Source organism: Cervus elaphus, chromosome 15, assembly GCF_910594005.1.
Source record: "Cervus elaphus chromosome 15, mCerEla1.1, whole genome shotgun sequence".
Lineage (NCBI taxonomy): Eukaryota > Metazoa > Chordata > Mammalia > Artiodactyla > Cervidae > Cervus > Cervus elaphus.
This window is the reverse complement of record NC_057829.1, coordinates 68,832,077-68,851,133: the sequence shown is the minus strand read 5'-3', so window position 1 is coordinate 68,851,133 and position 19,057 is coordinate 68,832,077. Positions and strand designations below refer to the sequence as shown.

At 40.6% G+C, this 19,057-nt stretch overlaps 1 protein-coding gene across 1 annotated transcript in view; it reads right to left on the bottom strand.

Annotated features, from left to right (window-relative positions):
- The window catches only part of SORCS3 (sortilin related VPS10 domain containing receptor 3), a 619,852-nt gene that overhangs the window by 11,680 nt on the left and 589,115 nt on the right, over positions 1-19,057 (bottom strand). The window contains exons 21-24 of the mRNA XM_043926232.1: positions 8,565-8,688; positions 6,792-6,904; positions 2,694-2,825; positions 866-965 (exon numbers count right to left, since the gene is read on the bottom strand). Coding sequence (XP_043782167.1) covers positions 866-965; positions 2,694-2,825; positions 6,792-6,904; positions 8,565-8,688 — 469 coding nt within the window. The remainder of the gene's footprint in view (positions 1-865; positions 966-2,693; positions 2,826-6,791; positions 6,905-8,564; positions 8,689-19,057) is intronic.

Sequence of the window (19,057 nt, the reverse complement as noted above, 5' to 3'; positions counted from 1 at the left end):
AAGCCCGCGGCTCTCCAACCTTATATACAGCCTCCGATTGCCCTGCATGCTATCTGGGCAGAGGAAGCTTGGCTTCAAGGATGATGGCATCCTGATCACAGCTTCTTAGGGAAAGTAAACTTGCTCTGCCTGGGGAAACCTGCTGTTCCTGCTGCAAATTGTACTCAGCTAAGGGCAGCAGGAATAGGGTGTGAATGCTCCTTTTCTTAGACACCTCAGTGCTTGTCAGTGTGATTACAGGTGATAGAGGGGTTCCGTTTCTTCCTCTATTCTATTCTGGTAAAACATGGCTGGATGGGCACATGTGGAACCTCCACATCTAAAAAGCTTTCATTAATTAGAAACAGTTAGCAAATAGGCTTTTCCAGAGAGCCAAAAGTGGGTGTCCAATGGGACATGCCTTTTTAGAATTTCTTTCATAAATCAACCACCCAGAGCTAGTCCCTCTTTTCACTTAGATTTAAACATTATAAATTGAAGGGAGTTTTAAAGTTATTTGATCTGGTCTCCCAATCAAGATTCATTGAATCAGATAACTGTAGAAATTAAGGGAGACTGAGAACTACGTTATAGATAAGAAATGGTTATACATAAGAAACATAATAAAGTCAAGGCCCAAAGAAATTGTAGGTTTTCCTGAAGATCATCCAGGAATTCAACAGCAAAGCAACTTCTAAAGATGTTTTCTTGCCACCCTAACAGGAGGCCTCAAGAAAGATGTAATGAATCTTTCCTTGCCATCACTACACAAAGCCATTTATGAGCATTTATTGGAAAGAGTTTGGTAACCATCTCCTCCCTTTTATCTCCAGGATATCAAGTCTCCATACCCGTCTCCCCACCCCATACGCCTTCAGGCACTTACCTAAGGTCAGCTGTGTGACATACACAATGACCTGAACCCCTGGCTTCAGCTCAAACTGGACCAGGTTTTGGTTTAGAGCATTAAACAGAGTCTCTACGATCTGGAGGAAAAAGAGAGAGACAGAAGCTGCATGAGAAGAAATGTCATGTGATGCTGCCCCCTCATGGAGAAAGAAACGGGGGTCGACAGGCAAAACATAACCTATTCAACAAGAGGACAGGATATTGGAACATTTTTATCCATTTGGTTCTCCCAGCCCCTAGAGCCCTGTGAAGCCAAGGACGAGTTGGTATTATTTGCTATTGGAGAGGATAGTGAGACAGAGGTGTGTCCACAGTCACCTAGGGAATTTGAGTTGACAACAGACTTACATGCTTCATTCAACTCCCAGTTCAGTGTCTTTTCATCCAAGCCTGTATAACTTTCCATAGAGAGACGTGTTATGGGTCCCAATGAAAGAAAGTCAACCCACCATTCGTTCTTTAATGTGAACAAGCAACACACACAGGATGGAGGCCCCTGCCAGGATTAAAGCAGGCATGTACACCACAGCCCACTCCTCTGCTGTTTCTCTTTTAGAGACAATGGGAGGCAACCATCAAAGCAGAAGCTGCCTCCTTTTTATGGGATAATTTTTCCTCTTTACTTTTCCCCAGCAAGTCTCAGAACACATAACATCGATTTAATCACTGTGTAATTCCCACATGAAAGCTGAGGCAGGCTGAGGCTGTTGTCCCTAACTCTTATCTCGCTGTCCGTGCCTTAATATCACAGCTGCTATTCATCACCGTAATTACCTATTTATCTAAATGGATGGATATTGTAGCTTCCAAATATAGTTCACACATGCCACTTGCTATTTCAGAATAAAGAGGTCTTGTAAAAGTGATGTATGCATTGAGAAGCTGAATTTATATCTGGCCGATTTCAATATGCAGCCCTGTAATGCAAGGATCCACTTCGTTTCCAGAGAAACTGACCATGATGGCATCTGTGCTGCCCTTGGTGGCCTGCGCCCAACGTGGGATGGGGTGACAGCTAGGTGAGTAGCAGAGGGACTTGGGAGATGTCTGTACATTGATTAATTCAAAAGGGAGCAAATGTGTTTGATTCATGCTGGTTTTTAGCAGCTTCTTTCTCACTTATTTCTATTTCTAACTCATCACAAGAAGGCATGGGAAGGTAAAGCAAAGCCCAGTCAAGTAAGACCCCAGCAAGAGCAGGGAATAAGAGATGGAGACATGGGGACCACTGCTGCCTTCACTTCTAGGCTGGTAGGCAGATCATAAGAGCTATATGCCATTTGATAAAGACAGTAAATCATGATCCCTTTGGGGAACGCTGCTTCCTTAGTCAAAGCAAGATGAGGCAATCCATCTCTCTCCAAAAACACACATTTAAAAGCAGTTCATTTTCTTCCTAGAGGCAGAACTTCTATTGACCAGGATCTTTCAAGACAGGAAGCACATTTTTGAGAAATAGAGAGGGAAACTAAAATTCTTCTCTTCTTCCCCCACTCCCATCTCTTTTCACCAGGACAACTCATTAGCTGGGAGAAATGAGTAAGTTGCAAGAATGGCAACTGTTGGAATGAATGATTTCAGGAGTGCTTTTCTTTCCTGTATGGCTAAATGCGCCAGTGTTTGTGCATTTGTGTTTATTCTGGGTAAAGCCGATTGTTCTCCAAAGCCCTGGTGCCAGACAATGAGTGACAGGTTTGTGGACAAACAGGAAAGGGTTCAATCTACCTTTTGGGTTAGAAATACTTTGTGTTCCCTTAGAGGGTGAGGTGCAGGAGAGTGTCTTAGCCAAGTATTCTTTCACTTACTTGTTCCAGGTCCCCTTCATTGCCTTTCCTCCTCTCCGTCAAGTTCTTGGGGGGAAGGATGAAGAGCTCTGCAGAAGTGGGGAGGCCAGGGAACACGGCAACTAGGATCTGGTCTTCCGGGACACTGGTTACCTGCAAAGACGTTTTGACTGAAGAGTGGGGTCCTGGAGGATCCAGCCTTCCCCAAGTCAATAACAAGGATATTGACCATGCATTTCTAATACAGCATTTAAGGCACAGTTTCCAATATACATTCAGGCTTTCCTTTTGCTTTCCCTAGAACTGCTAGGCAGAGAATTAGTTTCTCTACCTCCTCTGCACTTACATACATCTTTCATGAAACTAAAATACTACTATGAATGATCTGCAAAATATTGTTTGCTGGCAACATCGGCAAAAACTCCTCCCATATTTTCCATTTTTCTACACTAAGAAGACTAGAGCGTCCAGCTAAAACATGAACAGACTGGCTGCAAATGAAGAATAAGAAGTTATAAACAAACATGGGAAAATGCAAATAAAAAAAAGAGCAAAGCTGTTCTTGTTTTCACTTACTAAAGCAGGATTTTTTATTAAGTTAAAATAGCTAATACTGGTGCAGCTTCAATTAAGAGGTTTCCTCAACTGTTGCTAGCAGCACTAAAAATTGATACACGTTGCCAATTTATTTTTCAAAAGGCTTACTGTAAAGTCATAAACATATTCAGACCCTGCATTCAGAAACTGTAACCTGGAGTGTTTGTCCTAAAGAAATAATCCAAAATATAGGAAAAGCCATTTGGAGGAAGAAACACTCATAACATTACTTATAATATCAAATAAATGGGAAATATTAAATAGTCAAAAAAGTTAAGTAAATAATGGTTATGCTACCATAAAGATGATAATTAGCACAGTGAGACAACATGGAAAAATGCTTAATGAGAGCTGTATTCTGATCTAGTTCTTTACATTTCCTTGGCTACAACTCTATAAAAATAAAAATGTATACACATGAAAAATAAAACAAGACACTAAAAGTTGAGTTAAGATGCTAAAATTTTAAATGAATTTTTCTATTCCTGAGGGTTTAGTAAAAGGATTATATTGCTTTTTGATAAAAACTAAATGTAAGCTTCCGTCTGAAGGTAAAATCCTCAGGAAAATAAAACTCTGAATTCTTCCCTGTAAAGAGTAGTCCTATTCTTTCCTATGTGTCTCCTGAAAGTCTTTTATCCAGAACAAACCTTTTGTCAATTCAAATATGATATGCACATATATAAATATAGTTTTGGATTTGGCAGAAATACTCATCTCCTCCTAGAAGTCTCCCCTGACTATCTCACCTTCAGTGACCTGTTCCATGTCAGCCTCTTGCTCCTAGCACTTCAGATTTCCATGAGAGGACTTTAGATCATGCCCACAGTAAGGTATATCTCTCTGCTACAGTCTTTTCTCTAATAGGTTCTTATTGTATGTCTGCCCAGATATTCGGGGGCGGGGGTGGTCTCTATGGCCACCTCACTGTTCCAAATGATGCCTGACAGTGAGGAAAGAATAAATAGACACTGGCCTGAATATAAGTGGAGGAGCTGTCTCCCATTAGCTCAGCTCTGATTCGTATTTGGAACTAGAGACTGGTGTTAACTCTCAGGGATGTGATGAAGGAAAGAGAGAGTGCCAAACTGCAGAGAACTAGTGAGTGGCAGTCAGAAGCCTGGAAAGCCCCCCAAAGTGGGGAGCCATCTCCAGGGAGCTCGAGGAGGTTTTGCCAGATGCCTCAGTTCCCTGCTGGGAGGCAAGATGGATTTATTCTAACCAGGCAGGGAAAGTAATTCTCAGAGAACAGACTGAGGTCAGATAATCGCCCAATGGAGAAAATGGGATAAGCCCAAGAGTGTCCTGGCAGGTATGACCCTGTGTCCCAAGGAAGAGTGGTCGCAGGGTGCATCACTCAGGGAACATGGAAGGATCTAACTCCAATCATACAAATCCAGCACAATCCTAGATGTCCCATAGTCAAAGGCACACAAGATCAATTTCATTTTCATCCCTCTCGTTGAACAAGTTTTTATAAACAGATATAAGGTATAGTTCTTATAGACAGCTACTCACAGGAATGCTCTTATATCTTTTATCTATTCTTCCTCTCTGGCAGCTTCTTTTCCATGTCCTTCCCAGGATCTTTCTCCTTTGCATTGGAGGGCATCAGTATCCATCTCTGCCCTGCCCCGTCTCCTTCTCAGAGTGGCTGGGGGTTGGGGGCAGACTTAAAGACCTGCATGGCCTCAGTTCCAGCATCACTACCTCCTATAGAAACCTCACTTGATCTCCAATCCATATCTTTAACTCTCTTGGTTATCTTTACCCTGTTGTTTCTCAGATACTCCAAACTCATAAAAGACCAAATCATCATTGTTCCCCAAGTATGTTTCTTCTACACAGTTGCCATCTTGATCAATGGCAAGGAAAATCCTCTCCTTCCTACTCTTATAATCAGAAAGCTTCTCCTTCCCTCTCATTCACACTACATTTTATTAGTCACCAGTTCTATTGCTCAAAAGGTTAAGTTAGCCTTTGGATCTTTCCTTTTCAGGATTTTATTCTTATGTCTGGTTTAGACAAGTGCAGTAGTCTTTTCACAGGTCATCTCTTGTGAAATCATCCCCTCCCCTATTCACTTCCCACCTCTAGAGACCATCCTCTGTATTACCACAAGAATGGGTGTCTGAAATACAAAACCACTAATCCCATCACGATAAAACCTGAGACTGCAGCCATGTGGCAGAGCAGTTCTCCTGGGTTCCCTTACCCTTCTGCTCTCCACCCAGGCACCACTTCCCAGTAAAATCTCTTACTTTGTCAGCAAAATAAATAAATAAAATATTTTTTTAACCTAAATAATAAAGAAAGAACACATTTCACACTTCCCAGAGCCTATGTTAAACCCCTTTTAGCTGCTCAGACCCTTCACAAAATGATCGATCCATCCCAGCATAACATCAGTCACACCTGCCCTTATAACTTATAGATTGGCTAAAATAAACTGTCATTTATCAAATATGCTGTACTTGCCATAGACCATGGCTTTGCACATGCTTTCACTATACCTGAGCGACATCATCCTCTCTCGGTTAACTACCGTTTATCCTTTAAAACAGAGTTCAAGTATTCCCTCCAAAGACTATTCTACTAGTTCACAAGTATTGACCGAATCACAAATATGTGTCAAACCTGAACTTTTCTGGATAGAGTGAACTGCACTTTTCTCCATGCTCCTTTGAAATGCTGGCCATGCCTCTCTCATAGAACTAGTTGCACACTAGACTTAAATTTGAATCGACCATGTTTTATCCATCATTATATTCTAGCACCTAGGCCTGAGCAAATGGTTAACAAAACCATTTCAACTTGCTCTAAGGAAAATATGCTGTTGTTGCTCAGTTGCCAAGTCATGTCTGACTCTCTGTGACCCCACAGACTGCAGCATGCCAGGCTTGGTGCTAACTATAACCCTAGAGTCTGCTGGCATGCTCTATTTCCTAGCTTGTCACCTTCTGACTGCAACGTATGGCCAATGGAAATCTTGAGGTCTGACTGTCTGGTTAAAAAACAACAAAAGGGAGGGGATATATGTGTACCTATGGCTGACTCATGTTAAGGTTTGACAGAAAACAACAAAAGTCTGTAAAGCAATTATCCTTCAATTAAAAAACAAATAAATTTTTAAAAAACAGCAACAAAAACAACAAACAAACAAAAACTCTCTAAACTTTGGTGGGCCAAATGAGTGAATGACATTAGTATATACTTAAGCAGTGGTCCATCAATCATTTTATTAAAGGGGTCAATCTCCTGTCTTAGAAAAATGTAGGAGAAAGATGGTGCCAATTTCCCATCTTGAAACATGGGATTGATTCTCTGTCTTTATCTCTCTCTTCTGAATCTCTCCATCTTTCTTTTCCATCCTTCATTTCCTCTATCCTTCTCTCTCTTTTTACAGAGCAATCATCTTTATTTAACTGTAGAATGGTGGTCAGAATCCATGAAAATGCCTCTAGGACCACACCATCTGGTTCTTTATTCATGAAGATTTAAGCAAAGATAAAGTCAACTTACTTTCACCAGAGCCCGCTTGATCACATTGGCAATATCTTGCCTCCACTCTGGAATGTCAGGATTGTGGTAATCCAGATTAGGAGAGAAAGACAAGAGCTGGGACTGGAAGTATTCTGCAAGGAGAGAACATGTGTGAGTGAGGCTGAGAGAGGATGTGATACGGTGGGGAGACCCCACCACCTTTGTGCTTCTGGAAAAGGGCTTCCATGTGGCCTCATCTCAATTCTGTCTTTTCAGCCTGTCTCTTGGCTTCTAAATGAAGTGGGATTTGGTGACTGGAAGTCACCTACTGGAAGTAGGTTTGTGCTCCTACCACTTTTTTTGTTTTTAAAATCTTAAGAATTTCTTCCTGTAAATAAACATCCAAAATGCAAGATAATTGTGAAACTCGAGGAAAAGGAGACTTTTGCTGCTACAGGTAGTATCATGCAGAGGCAACAATAAAGCATTAATAAATTGAGCTAGATTAGAATGGAGATTTTTCTTGTGTTTCCCTTTGTTCCATCGATACTGCTAGAAACTGCCTCAGGAGGTTAGAAAATAGGCCAAAATGCTGTATCTAGGCTGTGGGTAACATTTGGTTCCTTGATCTGATTGGTAGATACACAGGTCTGTCCACTTTGTGTTAATTCATGAAGCTGAAACATGATCTGTGTACCTCTCTGTATTTTAATTTTTTAATTGAAGTATGGTTGATTTACAATGTTGTGCTCATTTATGCTATCCAGCAAAGTGACCCAGTTTTATACATATGGTACATTCTTTTGTATATTCTTTTCCATTAGGGTTTATCCTAGGAGACTAGATATAGTTCCCTATGCTATACAGTAGGACCTTATTGTCTATCCCTTCAAAGTGTAATAGTTTACATCTACAACCCCAGACTCCCAGTTGCACTCCAATAAAAATGTTTAAAGTCTTCCAGGTGCCCAAAGAGAGAGCCTCAACCTCAAGTTTGCAGAGTTCTAGGAAAAGGCACTCATCTGGGGTGAAGTGGAAGATATAAACTGAGTCAAAGGATCACATACCTAAGTATAACTTTCTAGAAAACCCTGTTTTCTAGGATTTTCTTCTAGGCTTTTTTTTTTTTTTTTCTTTCTATAAGTGGCTGTTTTTAGGGCCTGAGGGAGGTTCAATGAATGGTGGTAGAAGCACAGTTTGATTGAAAATTAGTTTAATAATTAAGAATGGTCCTCCAGGGTTGAGAACAGGATGGTGATTCTGTTTACCACTCTTCTGCCTTGTTTTATCCTTATATTCTTAGCCTTATTCTTATCCTTTGCAGCCAAAGATGTTAGAGTCTCCAACAACGAACAAAACACATCGGTTACGTATAGTTCATCTCAGTACCTAAGCGATGAGTTCCTCAAGAGCAGGTACTGTAACTCCTCCAGCTTTTGAAATCACTGGTTCACACCTCACAAAGAATGGATGCTACATGTGTGTTACAGATACCTTGGCGGTTCAACAGATCAAGATGCTTCGATGATAGTCTTTTTAGCGCAGCATCTCTTCAACTTATGATTTATCCCTGTCTAATGAGACCATCAGGTTGTGATGCAGACATATCATGGAAGACAAACAATGCTTATCTGTACTACTTCTGTAACAATCTCAGTATCTATTCAAGGACAAGGAACGAAGTACCTTTAGATACCTTTTGTGGACCTACATAATTTTCCCATGGCCTGAGCAATTTCCAAAGCAGTCAGTGAATGCCACTAGGGTGGCTGGAGGGGATCACTGGGCAGAAAGGGGCATCACAGGGCCTACCATGAACAGCGATATCTTTTGTGTCCTGGATGAGGGCATTCCCAGCAGCCACTTGGACAGTGATGGTATTTGTTCCCTCTGCTAGGAATGTGAAGGAAATGCTGCTATCCAAGGTGATGAGGGGCTAAAAGAGAGAAGCAGAAACACTTCCTTAGTCCTTTATGGGAATATCAGGTTCCCTCCTTTCCTGTAAATCAGACTGTCACCAATCTGCATCGTATTTGCATATCCCCAAGGGATCCTAACTTGAAGAAGAAGAAAAAAAAAATTGCACAGCTTTCTAAATTATATAGCTAGTATCCAGGAAGCATATTAATATACTTGAAGTGCACTGTAAAATGCTAATTCTAAGAGGTGAAGATAAGACTGGGCACCATGGATTTTGCCCATCTTTCTGTTACTTCTCCTGGGGCAAAGTAGAAGCACCTTTTGTACTCTATTCCTAGTGACTCTGGGAATAGGTGATCACTTTCTCTTTTCCTCTAACATTTTGTGTGATTTATATTTTTATCATGTATTCCATTGGGCTGTAAGATTTTTTGAGAGAGGTGACCATATTTTATTTATTTCTGAATCACCTATCTGCCTTTGGCATGTTGTCTTACATCTAGCAGGATCCATATGTAAGTTGTATATACAACTATACAATATATTATTGACATTTTGTTTTATCATATCTGTGTGTTCCATTGCAAGGCATTTCTAACAATTTAAATAAGTTGGGAAACAGATAAACATGCAAATCTGTGCTCACTTTTTAATCTTTTTTCTTTTTCTGTTTTCTTTCCCTGATCATAACAGATAGGGACTTGCCAAAGATAGAGAGAAAGATTAAAAGCTTTCCCTTAGAAATTAGGATCTCAGTAGAAGCAAGGGCTTATTGGAGAGAAGAGAATGCAGATTCTGAGATTAAAGTGTCATTATTCAGTGGTTATCCTGAGGCCCATGTCCTTTCAAGCTATCTGGTGTTTGCAAGGTAAGGCACTCTAGTAGGAGGCTTTTCTAAGGCAGCTCATGAATAGATGTCACAAGTGCAAATGAGCAGACCCCATCTCCTCTCTGTGGGTTAGGATGACAACAGGATAGAGCAATGATGTCACCAGTTGTGAGGATGCACAGACTTGCCTTTTAAGAATGTGGATGTCAGCCAGTGTTCACACAGCACATCTGTGTATCTAGATGCTGCAGAGGCTGAGAGATGCAGCAGTCAGACTACAGCATCCCTTCTGCAAGACTGAAATCCCTTTCTAGCTCAGAATTTTCACCTGGGCCTCTGAAGCAATAATTTGATTTCTTGGCTTTAAAATTCTATTCTCTATTTTATAACCAAGCTGATGGCTAGAGTCAGACAGGATTAGACATTGCCCTAAGCTCGCTGACACCCTTTCTTCTCTGCTAAATGAAAGGAAGTGAGTGTGGAAAGAGTTATACTCTTTTTTATTAACTAAGGGTAAACCCAGAGTCCAAGCATGCGGCCTCATACTTATGGTTCTGTGATGATATGCACAAGGATGTGAACTCATTAATTAAACCACAAATGAGGTACAAGTAGATTCTGTGATGGACATCAACTCCAACAGACCAACAGTGGCTGTTTAGTGTCCTGTGTTGAGAAGTCAAGTGGGGCTTAACATGGCAATATTTGCCATGGACATGGAATAAAGGAAAACTGTGTGCCACTGAGTTGCCATCATTGGTGTGACAAGAACAGAGACTTGAAACCCTGGCTCTGTTACTATTTTAATGAATGACCTTGGGAAAAGTCTGTCCCCACTGTGGGCCTTAGCTCAAAGTTGTAAGGACTTATTCAGCAATAAGAACACACAGAATGGCTTTCGGCTAATTTTCTAGTTCCTACTAGTCAACCCGTTAGGGCTTGACTGTCAGAATACCTTCAACTGTTTCATTACCTTAGTCGTATTCTTTGGAAGGAAAATGAGACACATCTGTATATCCAACAGAATGACAAAATTTTCTTTAAAAATAATAACAAATATTGTTGAGGATGTGGAGCAACTAGAATCCTCATATATTTTTGATGGGATGTACAATGGTGCAACTATGTAGGAACAAGCTCACTTTTATAAGAAATTGTAATAATTTTTCCAAGGTAATTATGCTATTTTATATTTATGGCTTAGCAATTGAAGTCTGGGAAATTTAGTCAAGATAAAAGAAAACATGTATCCACAAACAGAAGAAAATGCCCATAGTAGTTACATTCATAGTAGCCAAAAACTGAAATGAACCTAGAAGAATTTATCAACAGGAAAATGAATAAACAAGCCAAAGTACATGCATTCAACAAAATAAAAAAACAAATATTGATATACATAACAGTGGATGAGTCCCAAGACCATAAGAAATTAAAGAAACCTTATATAAAAGAATTCATATGGTATGAATATGAAGTTCTATTAATAGAAAAGATAGATTTAATTCAAGATGGGAAAAAACAGTGATTGGTTGTGGGGTTTGGGGTGGGAATTTACTGAGAAGGGGTATGGAGAACTTTTGGAAGCAATGCTAATAATATATATCTCGATAGGAGTTTGGGTTCTAGGTATGTATATTTTTCAGAACTCAGGAAGTACAGACCTCAGATCTGTCAATTTCATGACTGACACATTTCATACTTCCATGGGGGAAAAAGTGTAAATAAGTAAAGTACTCTAGCTAATGATTTGTAGCCTGAAGCATTTAGGATAAAGCATATAGGTGTCTGAAATTTACTCTGAAACGAATTTTAAAAAATTAAGATCAGTTGATGGCTGGATAGAAGGATGGACAGATAAATAGACATGATAAAACAAGCAGAGTAGATGTTAATGATAGACTATGTGTACTCAGTCACTCAGTCATGTCCGACTCTTTGCAACCCTATGGACTGAAGTCCACCAAGCTCCTCTGTCCATGGGGATTCTCCAGGCAAGAATACTGGAGTGGGTTGCCATGCCCTCCTCCAATGACAGACTATAGGTGGTGGGTATATGGATACTCAACGTAAAATTATTTCAATTTTAATTTGTGTTTGAAGTTTTTGATAATAAAATGTTGGGAGAGAAACAAAACAGCAAAGGAATAACTGATGTGTTTTTATTTTTTCTTGCTTCCATAAATTGCTCTCTCTGACCATAACTATATCCTTCTGTTTTGGTTACTGCCCTCAGCTATCTCTAATCCCTTCCTACCTCTCACCATCAGGATCCTTTCTCCCCTAATGGTGGTCTCTTCAAGGAATCTGGCTACCCACTCCAGTATTCTGGCCTGGAGTATTCCATGGACTGTATAGTCCATGGGGTCACAAAGGGTCAGACACGACTGAGCGACTTTCACTATTTTTTTTCAAGGAATCTGCACTACTCCCACATCATCTTCAGCACTCAGGGGTCTATGTGGCCCCCACTCTTCTTTCTCTGCACACTCTTCTTGTCTTAGACTTAGGTGACTGGGCTGGGCAACCTGAAAGGAGATGGATTCCTCCCGTTTCAGCAGATCTGACTTTCTCTCCTCTGGCTGCTTTCCTAGCAGATCCAGGAACCAAGCATGGAAATGCCAGCTGAGGTGGGAGGGAGCATGCCATTCCACCAGCCAGTCAGGGCTCTGAGCCACAGCAAACTGTGTTAAATGAGCACACTTGGCCTCCAGGGTAGTAGACCATAGGCGTCCACGCTAGAGAGATGGCAGAAGCTAATTTTGTTTTTCAAATTGCTTTTGTTTTTCATCAGCTATTATGGCATCATGGCTGATTTCACCTCACTTGCAAAGCTGGAACACTCCACGGAATTCTTGAGTTCTTCACTGGCCACCCATGTCTAGTGCACAACACTAAATTAAATCAAGTATTTTAAGGTTCATTTACTAAATCTATTAGGCAAGCAGACACATTTATTAAGCCAGACCTCTGTTAATCCCAGCAAATTGGCCTTTTAGAGGCCCACAAATCCAACACGCGGCCAATTGACTTCTCTGTGTTTTGTCTAAGTTGCACGGACAGCCCATGGCAAGGCTCTTGGCCTGCGTAGGTTGTGGGTTACATCCCTGCCCACAAAGAGTCCCTCATGTGCAACAGATCACATACTATCCAGTAAGCCCAGCAAGACATCAGCAAAGCTCTTGAGCGACTACATAGTTAGAAGATATCCACCTGAATAATAGATCCAGGAGCCTCAAGGAAATATGTGGATGCAGCCTACACCATTTTCTCAAACACAGTAAATCAACACAGAATATTATAAAATGTCCACAGTTTAAATGTATACCTTGATACAAACTTGCTATTCCCAAATTAGACAGAATATGCAATCACTATGCTTATCTCCCCTAAAAGTTTCAGCAGATTCCACAATAACATGTGCATGTGTGTTCACTTGCTTCAGTCAAGTCTGACTTTGTGCAATTCTATGGACTGCAGCTGGCCAGGCCTTCTCTGTCCATGGGATTCCCCAAGGAAGAATTCTGGAGTGGGTTGCCATGCCCTCCTCCATGGGATCTTTCAACCCAGGGATCGAACCCACTTTTCTTAAGTCTCCTACACTGGCAGGTGGGTTCTTTACCACTAAGCCACCTGGAAAGCCTGCTATCTTACAATATCCTGTTCTAAATCTGAATTTCTATGGCAAAATAAAATGTATTCATTTATGTCATTTAAAGCCATTTGTCACCTATCCTCTCCAATTTTAGTTGTTATGCAATTTATCCCAAATGAATCCCACTTTGGTAGAATCAATCTACACAGAACAAAAACACACCCAAAGCCTTACCACTGCATCCAAATCCCTTCCCTCCTTTCTGCCCCAATTCTACTGCTCCTTCAACGCCAGCTTAAGACCAGCTCCATACACGACTTGCTCTAAGACCAAGAAGCCCTGCGTCCATCACCCCCTAAGCTGCTTGGCTGGGCAAATAAAGTTATATTCCTATTACCATAGCTTATAGTATCTATTCTTAGATGTTAACCTCATATTCTCAAATAGATTGTGTCTTAAGGGGAACAAATTAAATTTATACTGTTTTTGTGTTCCTCATAACAGCTAGCACAAAATACAAGTTCTTGAGAAAGATCCATGGAACTACTGATATAATTTCACATCTGCTAATAGGTTTGCAGGTATATGGGCCTACAGTTGGATTTTAGGAACACTTGATCTCTTCCATTTATATATGCATCATCATACTTGATCACCAATAACTGTGTGTGTATTCATCGTTCCTTCTTATCAGAAATGTAATTTCCTTAAAGGCAGAGACAAAGCGTTCTTCTATCCCTAAGGGCACCAAACAGAGGGTTGACTATAAATGTTTGGGGGGGAATCAACTGATTCTTTTTTTAATACAATTTTGTTTATTTATTCATTTGGCCTGCGCCAGGTCTTAGTTGTGGCATGTGAACTCTTAGTTGTACATGAGGGATCTAGTTTCCCAACCAGGGATTGAACCCAGGTTCTCTGCATTGGGAAAGAGGAGTCTTAGCCACTGAACCAACAGGGAAGACCCTCAACTGATTCTTACTGGGAGGTTGACTTAATTCAACCACTGGGGTGAAACTGTCCAATTTACCTGGTCACAACACACAGCTATACACACACAAGTCAATTTCTCTTTCATCAGTGATATTCTGATGACTAAATACAATAATGTATATAAAGACAATAGTAGAAATAAATGCTCAAAATTAATATTAGCTCCTTTCACAGATCAGTTTGTTTATCAAGGGCAGCCAAATAGCTTGACCCTCAGAGCACTCACCAAGCACCCAAAGAAACTCATTTGCCAGGAAAATTCTCACTGGATCAACTTTTCAGCACTCTGGCCACCTTAATGTGTTTCCGTCTTGATGCTGGCAAAAGCACTGAAAATATACCTTTTTTTAACTAGGCAGAATAACCACGCTTAGAGGTGGGAGAGAAATCTGAGGAACCATGTCAGATTTGCCCCCCAAGAGGTATATCCCATTGATACAAAGGATAAGCACAACAGTGACTGATATATTCAGGTGCTTAGATATGTTCTAAGCACTTAAGTACCTTTCCTTATTAATCTTCAAAGCAATACTAGAATATAGTCTCTGCTAGCCTTACTCTGACATTACAATGAACAAAACTGAGGCACAGAGAAATTACCTGATTTGATCAAAGACACAGAACAAAGAAGCACCTGTATCGAGACCCCAAGCCAGGCGTGTCTCATTTCAATACCACTCTGTTTGAATGCCTCTAATGTATTCCCATTCTCTTGGCTCTTTGGAAACAAAAACCAAGCAGCACGACCTTTGATATCTAAGTATTTTTACAACACTTTGTGCTCACTATATATGGAATTCCTAACCAAAGGAATACTTCAGCTCATCGTCATTAAAAAAAAAAAACAAAACTATAATGGCATTCTGCAATTTAAAAATTTCCCCCTCATAATATGGCACAATATAAATTAGACAGAGGGTAGATAATTTCAAATAATAACTCAGTGATGTTCATGGATTAGATGTTATTATCCTTGACTTACAGAAAAGTCCACTGAGCTTCAAACTAATGCAGATGATTATCTGAGAAATAGAAATGACTCTCCAATCACACTGTCCACTTCTCCATTGATCAAATATTTATTAGACACTGTCTGTTATTTCAGGTAATAGAATCAACACACAAAGAAAAAAACTGGTTCCACAGAGAAGCACTGTCCTCAGTTTCTTGTGGGCAGTTGAGTAAATCATTGTGTTTATGATGGCCAAGAACTGCCCTCTGTACACAGTCATCTCCCTGGAAAGTCCACCAGGTGAACAAACACTATGAGGAAAGAACCCCCTGGCTGGACAGCCCAAACCTCACATCCTCTGAGGTGAAATGAACTTAAAATCCTTCTCTTTCAGATGTTCTCCTCCCAGAAAACATTTTCTTTCACCATGTTTATGTCTGCTAGTGTTTGAAGCAGAAGTTTAGGGTCTATGAGCTCTTGGGCTTCTCTTGTGACTCAGCTGGTAAAGAATCTGCCTGCAATTTGGGAGACCTGGGTTCAATCCCTGGGTGGGGAAGATCCCCTGGGGAAGGGAATGGCAACCCACTCCAGTATTCTGGCCTGGAGAATTCCATGGACTGTATAGTCCATGTGGTTGCAAAGAGTCGGACATGACTGAGTATCTTTTACTTCACTTCACTATGTGAGCTCCCAGAGACAAACTGAGTGATGCAAAGAAAGCATCCTGGGGCTGGGAACGGTACTGGTACAGATGGGAGTGAGGACACCTGGGTTCTGGATCAAGAGTGAACCAGATGTTTGCCCTTAGAATGCTCATCTCACATAGGGAGCTTCAAGACTCTAATGTACCAAATGGGCATCTTATTAACTAACCTCCTTACCTATTGTCCCAGTGAACAATAACACCAGAAATGCAAAAGTATCATAGCCTATACTAAGAAATTAAAAGTACACAGCACAAATTATACAAACAGAAAATTATCCTTGGGGTCCTATAAATCTAATTGTCTTTTATCAACCCATCCTAACTGCCATTTTTTTTATAAGCACCCCCCCAAAAAAAAAGAGCATCATTTAGTGAGTACCAAATCTATGTGATGGACAGGGTGGCCTGGCGTGCTGTGATTCATGGGGTCGCAAAGAGTTGGACATGACTGAGAGACTGAACTGAACTGAACTGAATCTATGCCAGGGAAACAGATTATTTTACTTGGTTTTCACAAAAATCAAGATGACATAGGCATTAGTCTCTCAGTTTGCAGTTGAGTGCATTAAATGTTAGGTTGAACCACTTGATCAAGCTCACACAAACAACATGCAGCAGTGCTAGAAATCTAACCCTTTTATCTCTGAGCCCTCAGTGGATATTCTCTCCCCCATATAATCAGTTCAGTCACTCAGTCCTGTTCTAATCTTTGTGACCCAATGGACCGCAGCACGCCAGGCCTTCCTGTCCATCACCAACTCCCAGAGTTTACTCAAACTCATGTCCATTGAGTCGGTGATGCCATCCAACCATCTCATCCTCTGTCGTCTCCTTCTCCTTCTGCCTTCAACCTTTCCCAGCATCAGGGTCTTTTCCAATGAGTCAGTTCCTCACATCAGGTGGCCAAAGTATTGGAATTTCAGCTTCAACATCAGTCCTTCCAATGAATATTCAGGACTGATTTCCTTTAGGATCAACTGGTTGGATCTCCTTGCTGTCCAAGGAACTCTCAAGAGTCTTCTCCAACATCACAGATCAAAAGTATCAATTCTTTGGCACTCAGCTTTCTTTATAGTCCAACTCTTACATCCATACATGACTACTGGAAAAACCATAGCTTTTATTGATGGACCTTTGTTGGCAAAGTAATGTCTCTGCTTTTTAAGATGCTATCTCGGTTGGTCATAACTTTTCTTCCAAGGAGCAAGTGTCTTTTAATTTCATGGCTGCAGTCACCATCCGCAGTGATTTTGGAGCCCCCAAAAGTAAACTTCCTCACTGTTTCCATTGTTTCCGCTTCTGTTTGCCATGAAGTGATGGGACTGGATGCCATGATCTTAGCTTTCTGAATGTTGAGTTTTAAGCCAACCTTTTCACTCTCCTCTTTCACTTTCATCAAGAGGCTCTTTAGTTCTTTCCTTTCTGCCATAAGGGTGGTGTCATCTGTGTATCTGAGCTTATTGATATTTCTCCCAGCAATCTTCATTCCAGCTTGTGCTTTATCCAGCTCGGCATTTCGCGTGATATACTCTGCATATAAGTTAAATAAGCAGGGTGACAATATACAGCCTTGACGTACTCCTTTCCCTATTTGGAACCAGTCTGTTGTTCCATGTCCAGTTCTAACTGCTGCTTCCTGACCTGCATACAGACTTCTCAGGAGGCAGGTAAGGGGTCTGGTATTTCCATCTATTGAAAAATTTTCCAAGTTTGTTGTGATCCGCACAGCCTAGGCTTTAGAGTAGTCAGTAAAGCAAAAGTAGATGTTTTTCTGGAACTCTCTTGCTTTTTCAATGATCTTAGTTTTCTTACTAAGCACCATTATATGGTGCTTCATTTTACTTAGCACCATATAATGCTGCCTCCCTTAAAAAAAGCAGGACTCACAATACTGTAAATCAACTCTACTTCAGTAAAAAACACTTTTTTACTTTAAAATAAGAGCAGGAATGAATCACATCTTACTCTTATCATGCAAGAGCTGAAGTTCTCTTTGTTCATCTTGAACAAACAAACAAAACTGGCATTGTTCCATTCTTTTTTAAAAGGAATTATTACATGGCAACTGAGTATTTTTTTGTACAGTTCTGTGTATTCTTGCCACCTCTTCTTAATATCTTCTGCTTCTGTTAGGTCCATACCATTTCTGTCCTTTATTGTGCCCATCTTTTCATGAAATGTTCCTTTGGTATCTCTAATTTTCTTGAAGAGATTTCTAGTCTTTCCCATTCTATTGCTTTCCTCTGTTTCTTTGCATTGATCATTGAGAAAGGCTTTCTTATCTCTCCTTGCTATTGTTTGGAACTCTGCATTCAAATGGGTATATCTTTCCTTTCCTCCTTTGCCTTTAGCTTCTCTTCTTTTCACAGCTATTTGTAAGGCCTCCTCAGACAACCATTTTGCCTTTGTGTACCTTATTGACTATGCCAAAGCCTTTGACTGTGTGGATCACAACAAATTGTGGAAAATTCTTAAAGAGATGGGAATACCAGACCACCTGACCTGCCTCCTGAGAAATCTGTATGCAGGTCAAGAAGCAACAGTTAGAACTGGACACGGAACAACAGACTGGTATTGGGAAAGGAGTACGTCAAGGCTGTATGTTGTCACCCTGCTTATTTAACTTACATGCAGAGTACATCAAGAGAAATGCTGGACTGGATGAAGCACAGGCTGGAATCAAGATTTTCAGGAGTAATATCAATAACCTCAGATATGCAGATGACACCACCCTTATGGCAGAAAGTGAAAATGAACAAAAGAACTTCTTGATGAAAGTGAAAGAGGTGAGTGAAAAAGTTGGCTTAAAGCTCAACATTCAGAAAACTAAGATCATGGCATCCAGTCACATCACTTCATGGTAAATACATGGAGAAACAGTGGAAACAGTGACAGACTTTATTTTTGGGGGCTCCAAAATCACTGCAGATGGTGACTGCAGCCATGAAATTAAAAGACACTTGCTCCTTGGAAGAAAAGCTGTGACCAACTTAGCCAGCATATTAAAAAGCAGAGACATTACATTGCCAACAAAGGTCCATCTAGTCAAAGCTATGGTTTTTCTAGTAGTCATGTATGGATGTGAGAGTTGGACTATAAAGAAAGCTGAGTACTGGAGAACTGATGATTTTGAACTGTGGTGTTGGAGAAGACTCTTGAGAGTCCCTTGAATTGTAAGGAGATTCAACCAGTTGATCCCAAAGGAAATCAGTCCTGAATATTCATTGGAAGGACTGATGCTGAAGCTGAAACTCCAATACTTTGGCCACCTGATGCGAAGAACTGACTCATCTGAAAAGACCTTGGTGCTGGG